Raw genomic sequence first — 18,516 nt, forward strand, 5'->3', positions numbered from 1 at the left:
AGTATAACGAAACAATTCACAGCATATTTCACAAACACTTGTCAGATTTCCTTGTTAAGAATGATGAGGCTAAACTGCATCAATATTCAAATAAACCTGATAACTGTTAGAACCAGATTATCTACAGTACTGGTCTACTGTTTTCCATGAATCAGATTATCTACAGTACTGGTCTAATGTTTTCCATGAATCAGATCATCTACTGTACTAGTCTAATGTTTTCCACGAATCAGATCATCTACAGTACTGGTCTAATGTTTTCCATGAATCAGATCATTTACAGTGCTGGTCTAATGTTTTCGATGAGGAATCTTTCAAGACCACAACCAGCAAATTTTTTTTGATTTAGTGTTCAGTGTTCAATCAGTCAAGTGTTGATTCAAGTGTTGATTTAGAGTTGAATCATTTGAATTGGTCCAGAATTTAAATATCTATGTCACTGTAAAAGCAAAGTTATATCAGTAAGCTTTATGGCCTATGGTAATGTCCGTGAACTTTGTGGCCTATGGCGATGCCTCCAGGAGTGAACTTTGTGGCCTTTGGTGATACCAGTGATCTTTGTGGCCTATGGGCCTCTTGTTCGACCTGTTGTCATGACAAATGCATGCATAAATTATTTTAATCAACAACCCGTTTTGAATTGTTAGGAGCATTGCTGAAAGCTTCCTTTATATGTGCTGATATTGTGAGCCTATCATCTCCTAAATCTCTGAGGGATCAGTTGATGGAGGGTTACGCTGGAGGATTTGAGGTTCACAGTTGGTCCGTGCTGCCACAGGGATCAGGTATTGTTTATCATGACACATCAATTACATTGTCCCCTGCTTTAACAAAAGCTCAGCCTGGATAAATTAAAGTCATTTCCGTCTGTCTGTCTGTCTACAACACCTTGATTTCTGGATAATGTTTGAACTTATAAAATGAATCTTCATGTGAAGGTTGTGACCCTTTTGTATTTTATGTAGGAGGCTTCAAGTCAAGGTCATCAGGTCACATTGTGAGAAATGATTTCAGAATGATATTTCAAATAGTGTCAGTTTTTCTAGGTTTCAGACAATGTTAATATAGGTTCAAAGGTCAGGCAGGGTGAAAAGAGCATGATGAGAAGTGTGATAACCAATGTTTTTGCCCTTGCCCTACAAACTGTTAGTAGTGATAGCCATTTCCTCATTAATGCACTGCAGTTGTAAATATTGTGCATATCAATGCAGATAGATATAGCATGTCTGTTTTAATGGCTGGGAATTCTGACAGAAATGAAAGGATAATGTAAATATAAGAAATATAACTTCATGTTTGAAAATACATGAAGGTATGAACTACAATGCTTAACACTGGGATACTGTTCATGTAGCACTAGGCTTAACACTGTTCATGTAGCACTAGGCTTAACACTGTTCACGTAGCACTAGGCTTAACACTGTTCACGTAGGACTAGGCTTAACACTGTTCCTGTAGCACTAGGCGTAACACTGTTCACGTAGCACTAGGCTTAACACTGTTCACGTAGCACTAGGCTTAACACTGTTCACGTAGCACTAGGCTTAACACTGTTCCTGTAGCACTAGGCTTAACACTGTTCCTGTAGCACTAGGCTTAACACTGTTCCTGTAGCACTAGGCTTAACACTGTTCCTGTAGCACTAGGCTTAACACTGTTCCTGTAGCACTAGGCTTAACACTGTTCCTGTAGCACTAACACTGTTCCTGTAGCACTAGGCTTAACACTGTTCCTGTAGCACTAGGCTTAACACTGTTCCTGTAGCACTAGGCTTAACACTGTTCATGAACTACTAGTATGCTGGCATGAAGCACTAGGCTTAACACAGTTCATGAACTACTAGTATGCTGGCATGAAACACTAGGCTTAACACAGTTCATGAACTACTAGTATGCTGGCATGAAGCACTAGGCTTAACACACTTCATGAACTACTAGTATACTGGCATGAAGCACTAGGCTTAACACAGTTCATGAACTACTAGTATGCTGGCATGAAGCACTAGGCTTAACACAGTTCATGAACTACTAGTATGCTGACATGAAACACTAGGCTTAACACAGTTCATGAACTACTAGTATGCTGGCATAAAGCACTAGGCTTAACACACTTCATGAACTACTAGTATGCTGGCATAAAGCACTAGGCTTAACACAGTTCATGAACTACTAGTATGCTGGCATGAAGCACTAGACTTAACACTCCATGAACTACTAGTATGCTGGCATGAAGCACTAGGCTTAACACAGTTCATGAACTACTAGTATGCTGGTATGAAGCACTATAGGCTTAACACAGTTCATGAACTACTAGTATGCTGGCATGAAGCTTCACAGTTCATACCCATGTGTTTTTTCAAAAATGAAATTTATTTCTTTTTTTAAAAAGACATACTGTCAAAAGTAATGTCATATACAGCAATATATATTACCTGTAGAAAATCTCTGGCTGGTGATTATTAATATATACCAAAATACATTCTTAATTAAGGAAAGGTCATGTAGATAAAAGTACTGTTTTTATACGCCCATCTTTAGACGGGATGTATTATGGTACAGCGATGTCTGTACGTCTGTCCGTCCGTCCATCTGTCCGTTCATCGGTTCGGGGTTTTCTCTTTATAATTTCATTTCCCTTTCACATATCATGCTGAAACTTGCTGTGTAGCTTCTTTGTGGGTCACTCTAGATCATACTGCAATTTTGATCCATTTCGACCTTTTTTCCAGGAGTTTTGCCCCTTTATTTGGAAATAATTATTATATGGAAGGTACATAATTTGTCCGCCCTACTCCTCCCACAGTTTTCAAGTGAGAGTCTTCTAATTTTGTGGAGTGTTTGTATGGGTATTGAAGATGTGCATGTGGGATGGATTTTGATTTTCTTTAATTTTTGAGAAAATTACAGGTTGTTGAACTTAGTCTATTTGGAAATTAATATTCTATGGAGGGTACATAATTTGTCCGCCCTACTCCTCCCACAGTTTTCAAGTGAGGACCTTCTTATTTTGTGGAGTGTTTGTATGGGTATTGAAGATGTGCATGGGGGATGGATTTTGATTTTCTACAATTTTTGAGAAAATTACAGGTTGTTGAACTTAGTCTATTTGGAAATTAGTATTCTACGGAAGGTACATAATTTGTCCGCCCAACTCCTCTCACAGTTTTCAAGTGAGGACTATCTTATTTTGTGGAGTGTTTGTATGGGTATTGAAGATGTGCATGGGGGATGGATTTTGATTTTCTACAATTTTTGAGAAAATTACAGGTTGTTGAACTTAGTCTATTTGGAAATTAATATTCTACGGAAGGTACATAATTTGTCTGCCCAACTCCTCTCACAGTTTTCAAGTGAGGACTATCTTATTTTGTGGATTGTTTGTATGGGTATTGAAGATGTGCATCTGGGGAAGGATTTCGATTTTCTTCCATTTTTGAAAAAATTACAGGTTGTTGAACTTGGTCCATTTTGAGAAAATCTCGATTTTTTAGCTAAGACCCTTTGTTAATATGAAAGTTTGTCACAGCCTCATGGTGGCTGATAATACCTGAAGCAAAGTTATACAAATTATAGCACAAGAAAAACACCCTATGTAAGCATTTCACGGGCGTATTATGTACCGTTTGCGGTACTCTTGTTAATCTATTGGACTACATACCACTTTTTTTTTTTTTTAAAAAGGGGTTTTATTTTGTCAGGTATGGGAACCAGCAGTATCTTAGCAGGGGCGGTGATGGCTGCCGTTTTGAGAGCTTCAGGAAAATCTTGTGACAAAAAAGGGCTGATTCATGCTGTATGTATTTGGAAAAAAAAACTTGGGATTGCTTTCCAAGCTAAAATGATTTCTTTTGTATTAGACAATGAAACATAAAGATATATTTATTTAAGCTTGCATGGCTGCCATTTCTCACAGTGTAAAAGATATTTGTCATTTTTTGAATTTGTGCCAATTTTTTTTATTTAAGTGATGTAAATATAGGTGATACCATGATGCTAGCTTATTCCATAGATATATAACAAAATGACCATTAGCTCTGAAGGAAAATATGTTCCTAATTTAGCATTACTCTCACTAGGGAGCATATTGAAAGCGGAAAGGAAATCTTGCAGTAATTGTTGACGTATTGTCATGTAATAAACTTAAAAACAATCAATACCTGATGATGTTCTTTACGTGTTGATTTCCTGGAGATAATTTAGTGGATGGAAATGTCAGATTGCAGAAAATGTCAATGGCCAAAAGTTTATGGATTTCATGTAGGAGGTACAATAAGTTCTTCTGAAATCATATAGCATAATATAGATGTTTTGGGAGATGGGTTGAAGAAAAAACTTAAGTGTATAAATTTTATATACCGGTAGATTTTGTTTTCTATATCAAATATCTAAGGCTTTTTTAACCAAATTAAAATGTGTTGAAATCTTACATGACAATTGATAGTGTATGGGGGAAGTGGTAGTTGGACATCTTTAAAACTTTTGGATGTACCACTCCAGGAGATTTCTGTAAATTTTGTAGCTTTCAAACAAAAGTACAGGGGTTATCAAAAATATTTCTTTATTATATTTAGCTTCAACCAGTCTTAAAAACTTTTCAGGCAGGCATCAAAAAGGTATTTCTATTCAAATTAACAACTTGTGCGGGGTTTCATCCAGTAAGTAATATGAAAACAACAAGTTGTGCTACTTCATATATGCAGCTAAAAAGTTAGTTCTCTTGGTGCTGGATTGTGCATAAGGCCTCAATGGATTTCTGTAACCAGGAGGAATGATGCATTTTCCATGACATGAACCATAAAGTATAGCCATGTTGTTTATTTCCGATGTACTACCTGTCAAACTTATGTTGGACATGTGGCAGTCTCTTCTCTAAGTAGAAGTGTAACAGAAAAAACTTGATTTTTAATTACATTGGGACACCTGTGTGTACATCGGAAAGTTTTTGAAAATTGTAAGTACAAATATTCATTAGATTACATCATACTTGCCACTTATCTTATATTTGTAGGACTCCAAATGCGATGGGACTCTAAAGTGCGATAGTCATGCACATCAAAATGCGGTGATCTGCGCCAAATTCCAATGGTGTGACACGCCAAGGTGCGATGGTCCACACTCATACGCCAAAGTGCAATGGTCTGACATACCAAAGTGCGATGGTGTGAAATGAATGCACCATAATGCGATGGTGTCGACACGACAAAGTTCGATGGTGCATACATGCGCCAATGTACGATGAAGTGTCACGCGGAAGACCGTTGGTTTGTAATCAACACAGTGATTTGGTACAGACTGTACCAACCATGTGTTGTTTTACCAAAATATCAGTGCAAAATCCATGCACAAAAAAATAAGAATAAGAAGCTATTTCAATATCATTTAGCTGTCGTGTTATTAAACACAAAATTTTCCAAAGTGAAATCATATAGAATGTTTTGTATTATAACATACCCCCAGGAATTTATTACATGTACATCACAAGTAATAAATGATCATGAATTAAAGAATGTTGGATGAAGTAGATAGTTTGACAACAATTGTACTTTACCGTTCTCACAATCCTCAACAGTGTAAACCTTGCCTTTGCTGTCGACCATGTCAATCTTAATCACCCTTGCTTCCTCCAATACATCCCGAAGAAGTTGGTGTCAGCACTGCAGCAGAAAGCGTCCTAGTTTGGGCAAACTGACATTGCTTTTCGTCAGTTTCATTTTGAAAGACGTTAACAATGATTTCACAATGACGTGATGTCACAAACGTTACTGAATCCCACACCATCGGACTTTGGCATGACCATCGCACTTTGGCGTCTGTAACCTTAACAAACCATCACACTTTGGCGCAGATCATCGCACTTTGGCATGACTATCACACTTTGAGCAACCATCGCACTTTAGAGTCTTACGTACAGTGTAATATGATTTGACAGTGCTTAAAATTTGTTATATTTCCTTATTAGCTGTCACCTGAGTAAACTCAGATGACCTATTGCCATCGGTCTTTGTCACCGTGCATCGTCCTTTGACCATTTAACATTTTTAACTTCTTCTTGAAAACTTCAAGGCCAATCTAGGATAAGAGGAATATAAATTGTAAAGTTTATGACAATACCTCCCCCGGGGCCTCATGGGTTGGGCAAAATATGCAAAATTAGCCAAAATCTCGAAAATCTTCTTCTCTATTCCAACACATGTGGAAGAAAAACTAAATGCATGGTTATGATGTCCTTGAAACCCTCTACTAAAATTGTGAAATTCTTGGTCCTTGAGTGAGGGGTTCAGGCCCTAGGGCTGGGCCAATATGACCATATAGTGAAAATGTATTGGATCTTAGAAAATCTTCTTCTCTACTGCCATATATATTTGAGAAAAACTAAATGCATGATTATGATGTCCATGAAACTATCTACCTGAATTATGACTTTCATGTCTCCTGTTTCAGGGGTTCAGGCCCAAGAACAGGGCCAACATTGCCATATAGTGAAAATGTATTAGATCTTAGAATATCTTCTTCTTTATTGCCAGGGGCGGATATAGGAATTGCAGTTATGGGGGGCGCCACTTTATGAGGCAGGGGGTCATCATGGTAGGGGCCCAGGAGGCGAAGCCCTCGGAAGCTCCTGGATTTTACAGATTTTATAGGGCTTGAAATATGTCTCCTATTTAAGTCATTTGTATTATTTTCCATCATTTTTAATAAGGTGAAATTAGTAAAATGACGCAAATTTTAAGGATTTTTGGAAAAAATTAAGTTCTCCCAATAAAGTAATTCAAGAAATCAAAGGATTTTGTCATTTATTTCTTCAAGAGTGGAAGAAATTATTGCTTCTTTTATCATTTAGTACATTTTTCTAAACAAGATACCATGATTTACCTTAAATTTGACAATTGGGGGGGTGGGGGGGTGGGGGGGGGGGGGGGGGGGGCTTAAATCCGCCACTGACTGCCATATATATCTGAAAATACTAAATGCATGATTATGATGTCCATGCATCTCTCTACCTGAATTTGTGAAATTCTTGGGTCAGGGGTTCAGGCCCTAGGGCTGGGCCAATATGACCATATAGTGAAAATGTGTTAAATCTTAGAAAATCTTCTTCCCTACTACCATATATATATAAGAAAACTTAAATGCATGATAATGATGTCCATGAATCTATCTACCTAAATTGTGAAATTCATGGCTCCTGGATCAAGGGTTCAGGCCCTTGGATGGGGCCAATATGGCCACATAATGAAAGTGTATAACATTTATTTTTTCTTCTTCACTTTCACAGTCATGGGAGATAAATTAAATGCATGGTATGAGGTTGGTAATGTCATCTTCTTAAATTGTGAAATTCATGGGTCAGGGGATTTGGATGTCAAAATGATTTTATATTTTTCAAACTTGCAATTTTCCTTCTTCTGTAAATGAAAAGGAATTGTGTGCATATTTTTGAAAGATCATCAACATGTGCACAAAGGACTCTATGTTGAGGTTTAATTACAAATATGAGACTCCCTGTATGGACTATAATACTCAGGTGACCATTAAGGCCCATGGACCTCATATTAATTTAGCCAATCTCACGTGGAAAAGTATTTGAATCGGTGAATTTTTCATGACATTCATGTAATCAGCTAGTCAGACATTTTAAGCAATATGACTCAGTGGTTCTTGAGAAGAAGATTATTAACCTCTGGGGTAGGGTTGGGGCACATTATGTGATCAAAGTTTTACATGCTGATATACAGTTATAGGAAAATTTTAATCTCCAGAACCACTATTCCATTTTCAATCAAACTTGATACAAATCATCCTTAGGTGAAGGGGATTCAAGTTTGTTCAAATGAAGGGCCAAGCCCCCTTCAAAGGGGAGATAATCACAGAAATGGAAAACTGGGGTGGGGTCATTTAAAAATCTTCTTAAGAACCACTGTGCCAGAAAAACTGAAATTTACATGAAAACTTCCTGACAAAGTGGAGATTCTAGTTTGTAAATAGCACAACCCCTGGGATTAGGGTGGGGCCACAATTGGGGTTCAAAGTTTTACATGCAAATGTATTAAGAGAACTAAACTTGGCACAAAACATCCTTGGATAAAATAATAATTAATAATAAAGTTTGATAATTAATATATTTTTAGTTATTACCTTTGAAAAGTCTTCTGAACCAAGCTGTTTGTATAATGATAGTTTTGCTCAAGCTTGTTTATTACTAGGAACTGCTACTCAGGTGAGCGATGTGGCCCATGGGCTTCCTTTTTAATTCATGCCATTTTTTTTATTTGAATAATGTAAATAATTAGATGATACCATGATACTAGTTTATTCCATAGATATATAGCAGAGTGACCATTAGCTCTGAAGGAAAATATGTCCCTAATTTAGTTCTCACCAGGGAGCATATAGAAAGCTGGAAGGAAATCTTGCAGTAATTGTAATTGTTGTATTGTCATAAAATAAACTTAATGGAAGAAAAAGTGAGCAAGCTCACATACCCCATGCCCCAACATTGCTTGACAATGCTTCACATATTGAATAGGAATTCTATTACTACAAGAACAAAGCAGATGGGCTTGAAATTCTGTAATGTAATTTCTGTATTGTTCATGCAATCTCCCATGGGAGGAAATAAAGAAAGAATGAATGAATCAAATTCTACTGAGCGTTCTCAGAGGAGTTCCGCTGACAAGAAAGGGACTGATATGGGTAAAAAAGCATTATACCCTCTTCAACTTCATTGTGTGGAGTATAAAAACAATTAATGTCTAATGGTGTTTATTATGTGTTAATTCGTTCCTGGAGATCATAAGTGGGTGGAAAGTCAGATTGCAGGAAATACCAATGGATTTCCTGTAGGAGGTACATTAAGTTCAGCTGAAATTAATATTGAGTACGTCTGATATACAGCATAATTAGATAGTTGGGTTTTTTTTTGGGGGGGGGGGGTTAAAGAAATGACTGCATAAATCTATACTTATAATCAACAATTTTTGCCAATAAACTCTGAAACGCTTGCTCCAGAGTTACTGCTTGCACCTTTAATATTGTTTCGTATGTCCGTAAGATATAATAGAATCTTACTTGATTAGTAAATATTGTAAAATTAATGAAAACCTACTTCCGCTTTCGATAAACTGCCCTGAGATAGTAAAATTGAAAGTAAAGTACGTGGCAGATCAAAGTTTTCTTTATAATGACATCTTAATTAAGTTATATACGAAATGAAGTGAATTTGATGTTTATCGATGCTTGATTTTGATCTTACAGAAGAAATAAGTTTTGATTATTGTTGAATAAATAAAATATGCCTGTTCATTTCTTCAATCTGTGATTTTAGTCTTAAATCAGCCTTATGGAAATTTCCGGAACAAAGCGAGGCAACGTCATGATGGTAAATCGCATATTCTCAGGCCTTTCTGGCAAGCCGAGAAGATGCAATTGGTTTACAATATGGGTTGCATTGAAGATCGTAGCGGCTACGTAGGGCTCAGTAACGCTACGATCTTGAACGATGTGCTTGGCTATCTCTACATATAGGGATAACAAGTGTTAATTCATACAGCGAGTTCAAAGTACCTAGATATCTAGATTAGCAGCTTGGCTAGCCGCTACAATCTTGAATGCAGCTCAGATTAGCATAAAATTGTGTAGGTTTTCAGTGATAGTTATACTTATCATAGTTCTGACTAGGCCCATATATATCATTTTATAAAGATTTATAAGTATTTTACTTTTATATATCTCATTCAGTGAGGACACCCCACCCCCAGACACGATCTGACACATCAATATGATATTCATCTGATATTTTCAATGCTCTTGATTTTTTCCGTGATTATAGAAGTCACTTTACGGCTTTTTTGATAATTTATTAACAGTTACTGATATGTACAAATACATGGATAAACATTTTACAAAAAATTTTCTTTTAATTTGGTTGAACATGTTTTGTGAGATCTTGAAAGTAAGCAATAAGTCGAAAACTGTCCAATATGTCGGATATCGAATGGTCCGGGACTGTTCTGAGGAGTTTGTGCCATAAAACTTCAACATTTTACCAAAATTAGGTTGTACACTACCTGACAATGTCCAAGAAATCAGGCCTCTGTTTACTATTGTTTCTCATTCATATGGTGCATTATGTTTTCGATTATTGCGTTTGATGAGAAAAAAATGTATTCATAATTTGCCCTTCAATTGTCGCACTGGACAAAAACTTCCATTATAAACACATTTGCAATACTGAGAATGAATGTTCATTTTGTCTTTGGTCAACTATTCGGCATGACGGATTACGATTGCCTGAGTAATTGTTTAGAGAGATGATTAGAGAGATCATTTTTGATGCATAAAGAACATTTAATTTGGAGTTCCAAGTGACGTCCTAATATCGATAATCAAGTTTTATTTACTGTATATCTTATCAATAAATATAACCTAACTATTATCTTAAATTCATTTGAATTAAATATATCATTCATTCAATTAATGTGCAACAATTCAAACATGCATTTATAAAGTCCTTCCTCTGCATTATTATTTAATTCTGATTTCCTGCACTTGCACAGGTTTTTTTTATCTAGTATTTTTTAAAGAAACAGTTTCATGAAATTGTTATTAATACTGTTATATCATTTCAACTAGTTTTTGGGAAATTTGATAATGCTGCTTTATAAGGAAAATTGCAATTTTCTGACATTGATAAAGGTACAAGTTTGCTAATGGCTTACAATTTTTATATGCCCACATAAAAATGCAGGCATATCATGCTATACCGCTCGCCCGTCTGTCCCTTTAACTTTGTCTTCGCAACTCCTCCTAAACCACTTAGGGGATTTTGATGGAACTTGGTACAAAGAAAGATCACAATGTGGAGCTGTGCATATTATGAGGGAAATGCTGTCCAATGCTTTTTAAAGGAGTTGTGGCCCTTGGACTTAATTTTTCTATTCAAAATACTTTGTCTTTGCAACTCCTCATAAACCCTTTGGGGGATTTTGTTGAAACTTGGTACAAAGAAAGATCACAATGTGAAGATGTGCATATTACAAGGGGAATGCTACACCACTTTTTTTTTTTAAGTAGTTAAGGCCCTTGGACTTAGATTTATTTTATACAAGGACCTTGTCTTCACAACTTCTCTTAAACCCTTTGGGGGGGGGGGGGGGGGGGGGGGGGGGGGGGGGTCAATGAAATTTAGTACAAAGAAAGATCACAATGTGTAGATATGCATATTACAAGGGGATTGCTGTCCCACTATTTTTGAAGGAGTTACAGCCCTTGGACTTAGATTTATTTAATGAAAAATACATTGTTATAACTCTGACGAAATCCTTTTGTGGATAATCCTTTCTCACTTGTTCAAACTCCTGTGTCAATAATGTTTTTGGGTGTATCATGTACATGCAGGTTTAGCAATGCTCTATTTTTCATAATGCTATGTGAGTTATTTCCCCCTGATTACAGAGGGCACACAGCATATTGCTGTCCTCAGTTGACGCTGTCTAGGGGATAATTAGAAAATTTACAATTTTTGATTGCAGTCAATTGCCAGTTTAGGAATTTTTCTAAGAATTAAGTGTTATGACTTAAAAATAGTATAATTGAACAAAATATTTTAGTCACTGCATGTGATTACATTTATATATGTGCTCCTTGTGTGGTTTTCTCACAAGCAATGTATGGTCATGATGTAACAAACTATGTAAGTATTAACTAGTCCTCGATTTCTTTAGATCAGAATCATGATGTCCTTAGTATAGCAGCAATTCATCATGATTTATTTTTATCAATGTTTTTGACATTGAAAACACAAAAAAGACATGCAAAAACATATGCCTAAAAACACATGTACATATGCAACCAACGCATACATGTACATTATCAATTTAACGTTTCACACTCAACAAAACTACTGTTTGCTAAATGTACACAAGGTGCCAATAAAACAGAACATGTTAATGGCTCGAATTGGTATCTCTAGTGTAATATTTTTGTTAAAATATTTTTTTCATGTGTGATTTGAAATCTTTCGAAGGTTAGATTTTGTGTAAATCAACTTACACCTCTTCTTGCACTTTAATTACTCAAATGAGCACAAAAACAATTATCAGGCTTGTAACAACAATGGGTCTGCCCCTTCTTATTATTACATACAAATTTGGTAATCTTTATGTGCAAATATAGATCTATAGATAGGATTCCCCCCCCCCTCTCTCTTTTTTAAAAAAAAAACAGCATTGTCATGAATGGTAGTGGAAATGTAAAATTTAACCGATGAATGAAACTGAAAGATCAACCCTTGCCACCTTTCTTCTCGAGCTTTGGATTTTTTTTTTTTATTATTTACATATACTTGTCAAGAATTTTCAGGCAAATATCATGAAGTCAACCCGGTCCCCCCTCCCCCCCCCCCTTTTTTTTTTTTATAAACAATGGTACGTGCCTGATTGTATCACATGCTTTCATTGTGCTTTTAATTCTAGGTGTCTGTTGATTTTAAAATATATTACTACTGACATCCTTGGTACTGATTGTATGATTTGAACAGAAATAAACATTGAACTCACATCTAATCAATAAAATGATGCTTCTTGTACTTACTAATATTGTTTATTGAGGAGTATTGTTGAGGTTGTGATACTTTCTTGTCCTATACGTTTATTGAGGAGTATTGTTGAGGTGATATTTTTTTGTTCTATATGTTTATTGAGGAGTATTGTTGAGGTTGTGATACTATCTTGTCCTATACGTTTATTGAGGAGTATTGTTGAGGTGATACTTTCTTGTCCTATACGTTTATTGAGGAGTATTGTTGAGGTGATACTATCTCGTCCTATACGTTTATTGAGGAGTATTGTTGAGGTGATACTCTCTTGTCCTATATGTTTATTGAGGAGTATTGTTGAGGTGATAATATCTTGTCCTATACGTTTATTGAGGAGTATTGTTGAGGTGATACTTTCTTGTCCTATACGTTTATTGAGGAGTATTGTTGAGGTGATACTATCTCGTCCTATATGTTTATTGAGGAGTATTGTTGAGCTTGCAATACTGTCTTAAGATTAGCATGGCTGGAATATTTTTAGTATGGCTGGATAACCAAGTAAGTGGGAGACACAGTACTATAACCCTGGTATCAGTCCTTTTCTTATAGTTCAATAAAAGTTATAAAAGGAAATAATTCTTGATTTGTCAGACAAATGACCAATCAGCACGATGGTACTTAAAGGGGCATGACCGCGATTGAGCTGAAAATTTTATTTTTCCATTTTGATTGTTTACAATGCTTAACTAAAGTATTTCTAGTGGTTAACCAAAATTTGAATATAAATATTTGAGTTACAAATGAGATACAACACTCACAATTCTTTGTCATGACGTAAACAAGGCTCGATCATGCAATATAATTGTTTACATATAGAAATAGAAAATAACATGTTTAAAACAAAATGATATGTGCTAAACGCTATAGATTATCTAATTGTGTTCAGAATTGACTTGTAAATTGAAAAATCTGTTTTAAACGAACTTTTAAAAAACATGGCACGAGCCTTGTTTACATAACAAAGAATTGTGAGCTCTGTATCTCTCATATACCTCAACAACTGATATTCAAATTTTTGCAGACCATTAGAAATACTTTAGTTAAAGGGAAAGGCAACCCTAACCACATTGTTGCTTTTATGAATAAAGTATTACTTACTGATATCGTAAATGACAGTCTTTAACAACAAAAATCCTTGCTTAAACAATTAAATCAATATTAATCTATCATGTATTTTAAATTACCCACCGCTAAGAAAGTGGCCATTGAAGTTTAATTTATGACGTCACATTGTCTATTCCGGTTTATTTCATCAGCAGCACTTTAAACATGACAAGTCACGAACAGGGAGCCGTATAGATTTGAGCCCGTTCTTTTGCAAGAAGAAATTGAGAAAAGAATATGTTCAGTCGAGTCGCAGACAAGGCAGACGTGTAAACGTTCCTCCTACAAATGTCTTGAACCTCAACTTGTCATTACGCAAATGATGGATCCATAGTTTACGTATTCTTTTCTTTTCAAATGATCGACTTGGTTGAGTCGGGAATTTCGAGAAAAACTACAACCTTTTTTCACATTTCCCTTTCGCATTAGTGTAATTAACTGCTTGCCAGGAAGGCATCAACCTATTTATTCGTAAGATCTACCACATGCACATCTTTGATGATTTCACAGGTGCTTGGGTTCAGGACACACACACACACACACACACACACACACACACACACACACCCTCCGAATAAGCTACATGAGTTGATTTAATTAATTTTTTTCTTGAAAATATTTCTAATGCATGTCAACAACGTCTTGCATACCTATATAGTCCAAAATACATGTAACTCAAAATAAGCCCTTTTAAAAAAAAAATACGCTCACTGGTTATTTTTAGTTCTGTTATAATAACCAGAGAGGGTATTTTTTTTTGTAAAAAGGGATTATTTTGAATTATGTTGGACTTTATGGGTATGCAAGACGTTGTTGACATGCATTAGAAATATTTTCAAGAGGGGGGGGTGTGTGCATAGGGGCTGAACCCAAGCACCTGTTGATGATCTTAGAATCTCATCAAAACCGGAACAGACGGTGTGACGTCAAATTTATTGATTTGTGTGGTCTTGAATACAAAAGAGTTGCACATCATGGCAGCCTTTATAGATCGCGGGAATTTCAATTTTTGACGTTTTCAAATTAGTACTGAAGCTTATCTAGGCCATATATCAACAGAATTGTATGACAAATCTTTATTATATGATTAATCCTATCATTTATCATGTAAAAATCTTTTGGGTTGCCTTTCCCTTTAAGCATTCTAAACATTGAAAATGAAAAAATAATGTTTGAAAATTTTCAGCTCAAATCGTGTCAATGCCCCGGCCTTTAATGTCACACTGGTTGTCATGCACTTACATTGAAATGAAATCCTTGACGTAAATATGTGTTGCAAACATGAAGCTTACTATACCAAACTCTTATTACTCATCTACAAGCCCGATAATGATTCTATTCCCTTGGAAATGACAGGAAGGTAATCATGATAACTGTTAATGAATGATTATTGCAGAAGTACGTCACATCACAATATCAGTTAATTGAGCCGTTCCTAGCAAAAAGGGCCTAATAGTTTAAATTCAATTTAACACAAATATATTGTTGTCTAAGGCTGTCAGATTTACTGTACTTTTTGAAATGCAAACTTTTAAAGGTACATCTGTACAAATGATGAAGAAGTTTTTGTTTCCAAACTGAAATCTCTAGATGCATCTATCATGGTGACATTTTATAATATAATTCTACCACTAATACTCATTTTTAATGCAACAATAAAGTCGATGACTGATTATTCAATTTTATAATTAATTGATATACATGTATGTTGTAAAACATCTACATAAATGAACACTTGTCAATCCGTATAAATCAATCGTCTACATTCTATTAGCGATATACACATGTAAATATGGTGATGCACAGACAAGTTTTTCTTGAACTGTGTATACAGAGCAATTGATAGAATCAGTTAACATCAATCTATAAATACTTGAAATATTTTTTCAAAATAGATTTAGAATACCCCTACCATCTCACCTTTTTCGTCGGCAAAAACAAAGTAGGCCATTTCAGAAACTGCCATGACATCACAGTGATATAATTTGTAGCTATATAGGAAAATGACCGGCTATATATTTCTTAGCCATAGTAGAATGGAAATAAAATTCTTGTTTTCGTGTATGTTGCAGGATAACCTTCTTGATCTTGAAATGTTTGAAATATAAAAGCCCAAGACCTCAGTCCTTGGAGTTTATCCTGCAACATACACGAATATGTGATAATTATTTCTTTGATAACTTGTGCAATGTTAACTATTTGATTTCATAATTTAGTAAATCGCATTTGATGTCATTTGAGATATGATTATAAAAAAAAATATGAATTTTATATGACACGGACCAATATTGCCATAGCAACAAAATGGAAACAAAAGAGTCAAAATGTATTGTGACGTCATTCCTAGGATGCGATATATAGTGGGACTAATTGGCAGCGTTGTTTATACGATACAAAGAATATTGATAAAGTCAAACGAACCAATCAAATATCGTGTTACAAGTAAATTTAAATTACTTCCAGATGAAAGGAGCAGGTCAAAATTTTAAGTTCATTCTTGACTGATAACTTTCGGACATCCTTGATTGGCCTCATTTATATAAATATGTATACATTATGCATGCTTTTGAATTTCACTTGTTTTAACATTAAAGTTCCTCAATTGTAGATATAGGAATAAGGACTTATCAGACTGAAATCATTATTCTAGATCATGTGTAAATCGTAAAGTTTGTCCGGGCCACAACTTTTTTGTCTTTTGACATAGGCTTTTATGTTTAGTATGTGGTTATATACCATGATAAGACAGTCACTGTACCATTTTTGGTGACCATTGACCTTGACTTTTATGCAAAGGTCAAACGATAGAATTTTGGGGGCATCTTTTGTGTGTGTCCAAACCATAACTTTTTTTTTATCTTTTGATACTGTGTATAAGTCTGTGATAATTGGTTTGTGGGTATACACACCATGATATAGTTAATTTACTATCATATGTTCACAACACTGTTCCTTGGTTGAAGTACGTACTATACATATTTAAAGGGACATGGACACGATTTGAGCCAAAAATATTCAAATTTTATTTTTGATGTATAGTATGCTCAACTAAGGTATTTCTAATGGTTAGCAAAATTTGAATATCAGTTGTCAAGGTACATGAGAGATGTACAGAGCTCACAATTCCTAGTTATGTAAAGAAGGCCCGTGCCATGTTTTTGTTTACATAGGTCAAGTCAAGTAAAAGTTCTTTTAAAGCAGATTTTTTTCAATTCACATGTTAATTCTGAATACAATTAAGTTTCTTGTGTTTGGTACATCTCATTTTCTTTAAACATGCTATTTTCTTTTAAGCCATCTATATGTAAACAAAAGCATGGCACAAGCCTTAATTGTTACATTTCAAAGAATTTCGAGTGCTATATCTCGCTTGTAAGTCAACAACTGATATTCAAATTTTGGTTGACCATTAGAAATACTTTATTTAAGCATTGTAATCAATAAAAATGAAAAAATCAAATTTGAAAATGTTCAGCTCAAATCATGTCCATGCCTCTTTACAGGTGACTGTTATACAAGATAATTAACCCCTAAAAAACTTTTTTAAAAGACTATGGAAAATGGAAGGGAAGGCATCAGTTGCAGTGTGCTAAGTAAATCTTCCAAGTTGATTTTTTGTTTGTTATACGTAGTTGAACATTAAGGTCTATGGACCTCTTGCTGTGTTATTTTCATCTAACCATGTGTCAAAATATGATGATTATAACAGGTACTCTACCTGGAACAGTTGTTGACAACTGGGGGTGGTTGGCAGGACCAGGTGGGAGGCCTGATGGGGGGAATCAAGATCGGGCTTTCTGAGGCTAAACTCCCCATTGCTGTAGAAGCAGTAGACTTGAAGGTGTCGGACGAAGTCATACAAATGGTGAACGAGAGACTGTTATTGATCTACACTGGGAAAACCAGGCTCGCTCGAAATCTGCTGCAGGTGAGAGTATATCCTGAGAAAGGGATAAATGCAGTGACATGTACATAGAATATTTAGTATGCATGGATAGATCCATTGTCAGTTACCCATGAGTGCTTCTCATCAATTCTCTCCATCATTGAGGGAATGTGTGTGGACTCAAAACCGTAGTTAATTGCAATGATGGATAGGTCAACATTTAACAATGATTTATATTTTGAAATATGTCTTTTAAAGTTGATTTTACAAATGGAATATTCACTACTTTAATCAGGTTTAATAATTTTCTTACGAAACCTAAATGTGCCATGACTAAATCTTTACTTTAAAGTTATGTGATAAAAAATATGACCACATATACTAGTTATGCATTTACAAATATGAATACCGAGATCTATGTGTGAATACTCGCTTTATTCATTCCTCTAACCTTTATGATACATGTATGCACGACTCCAACTTGGGACAAATAATGGAAGTGAGATACAACTCTATGCTATTGATTAAGGATGTTTTGTTTGTTGTTAAACAAGATATGCAAAGTTTGTCTGTAGTACAATATGTAGTTATTTCCCTTTGCTTCCATGTTGAAGGTCCAGAGGATGTGTTTTCTTCTTTGAGTAACTTGTGAAATAAGAATATTTGGTATAAAATCATTATTTTATGAAAATTGTGAATTAGTGAAAGTTCTAACTAATGCATATGCTTCCGGAAAGCAATGATTCATACCCCTCAGTGGTCAGTATAAACAGTTGAAATTGGTACAGTGTAATGCAATGAAGGAGTCTGAGCAAGTCGACCGCCAACATGGCACCCAAAGGGAAGTAACTTTCACCAAAATATCATGTATTGAAGACTATATCTATTAAGATACATGTATATCCGAAACATTAGATACTGTAGTTTGTGTC

The 18,516-nt window shown here is 35.2% G+C and overlaps 1 protein-coding gene across 2 annotated transcripts in view; it reads left to right on the top strand.

The window, feature by feature from the left end:
• LOC125663653 (L-fucose kinase-like) overlaps positions 1-18,516 on the top strand; it is a 72,915-nt gene that overhangs the window by 50,242 nt on the left and 4,157 nt on the right. For both annotated transcript variants that reach the window (XM_056153031.1, XM_048895958.2), the window contains 3 exons: positions 648-785; positions 3,698-3,792; positions 17,408-17,626. In XM_056153031.1, the coding sequence (XP_056009006.1) occupies positions 648-785; positions 3,698-3,792; positions 17,408-17,626 (452 nt within the window). The remainder of the gene's footprint in view (positions 1-647; positions 786-3,697; positions 3,793-17,407; positions 17,627-18,516) is intronic.

This window comes from Ostrea edulis, chromosome 1 (genome assembly GCF_947568905.1).
Source record: "Ostrea edulis chromosome 1, xbOstEdul1.1, whole genome shotgun sequence".
NCBI classification, from domain to species: domain Eukaryota; kingdom Metazoa; phylum Mollusca; class Bivalvia; order Ostreida; family Ostreidae; genus Ostrea; species Ostrea edulis.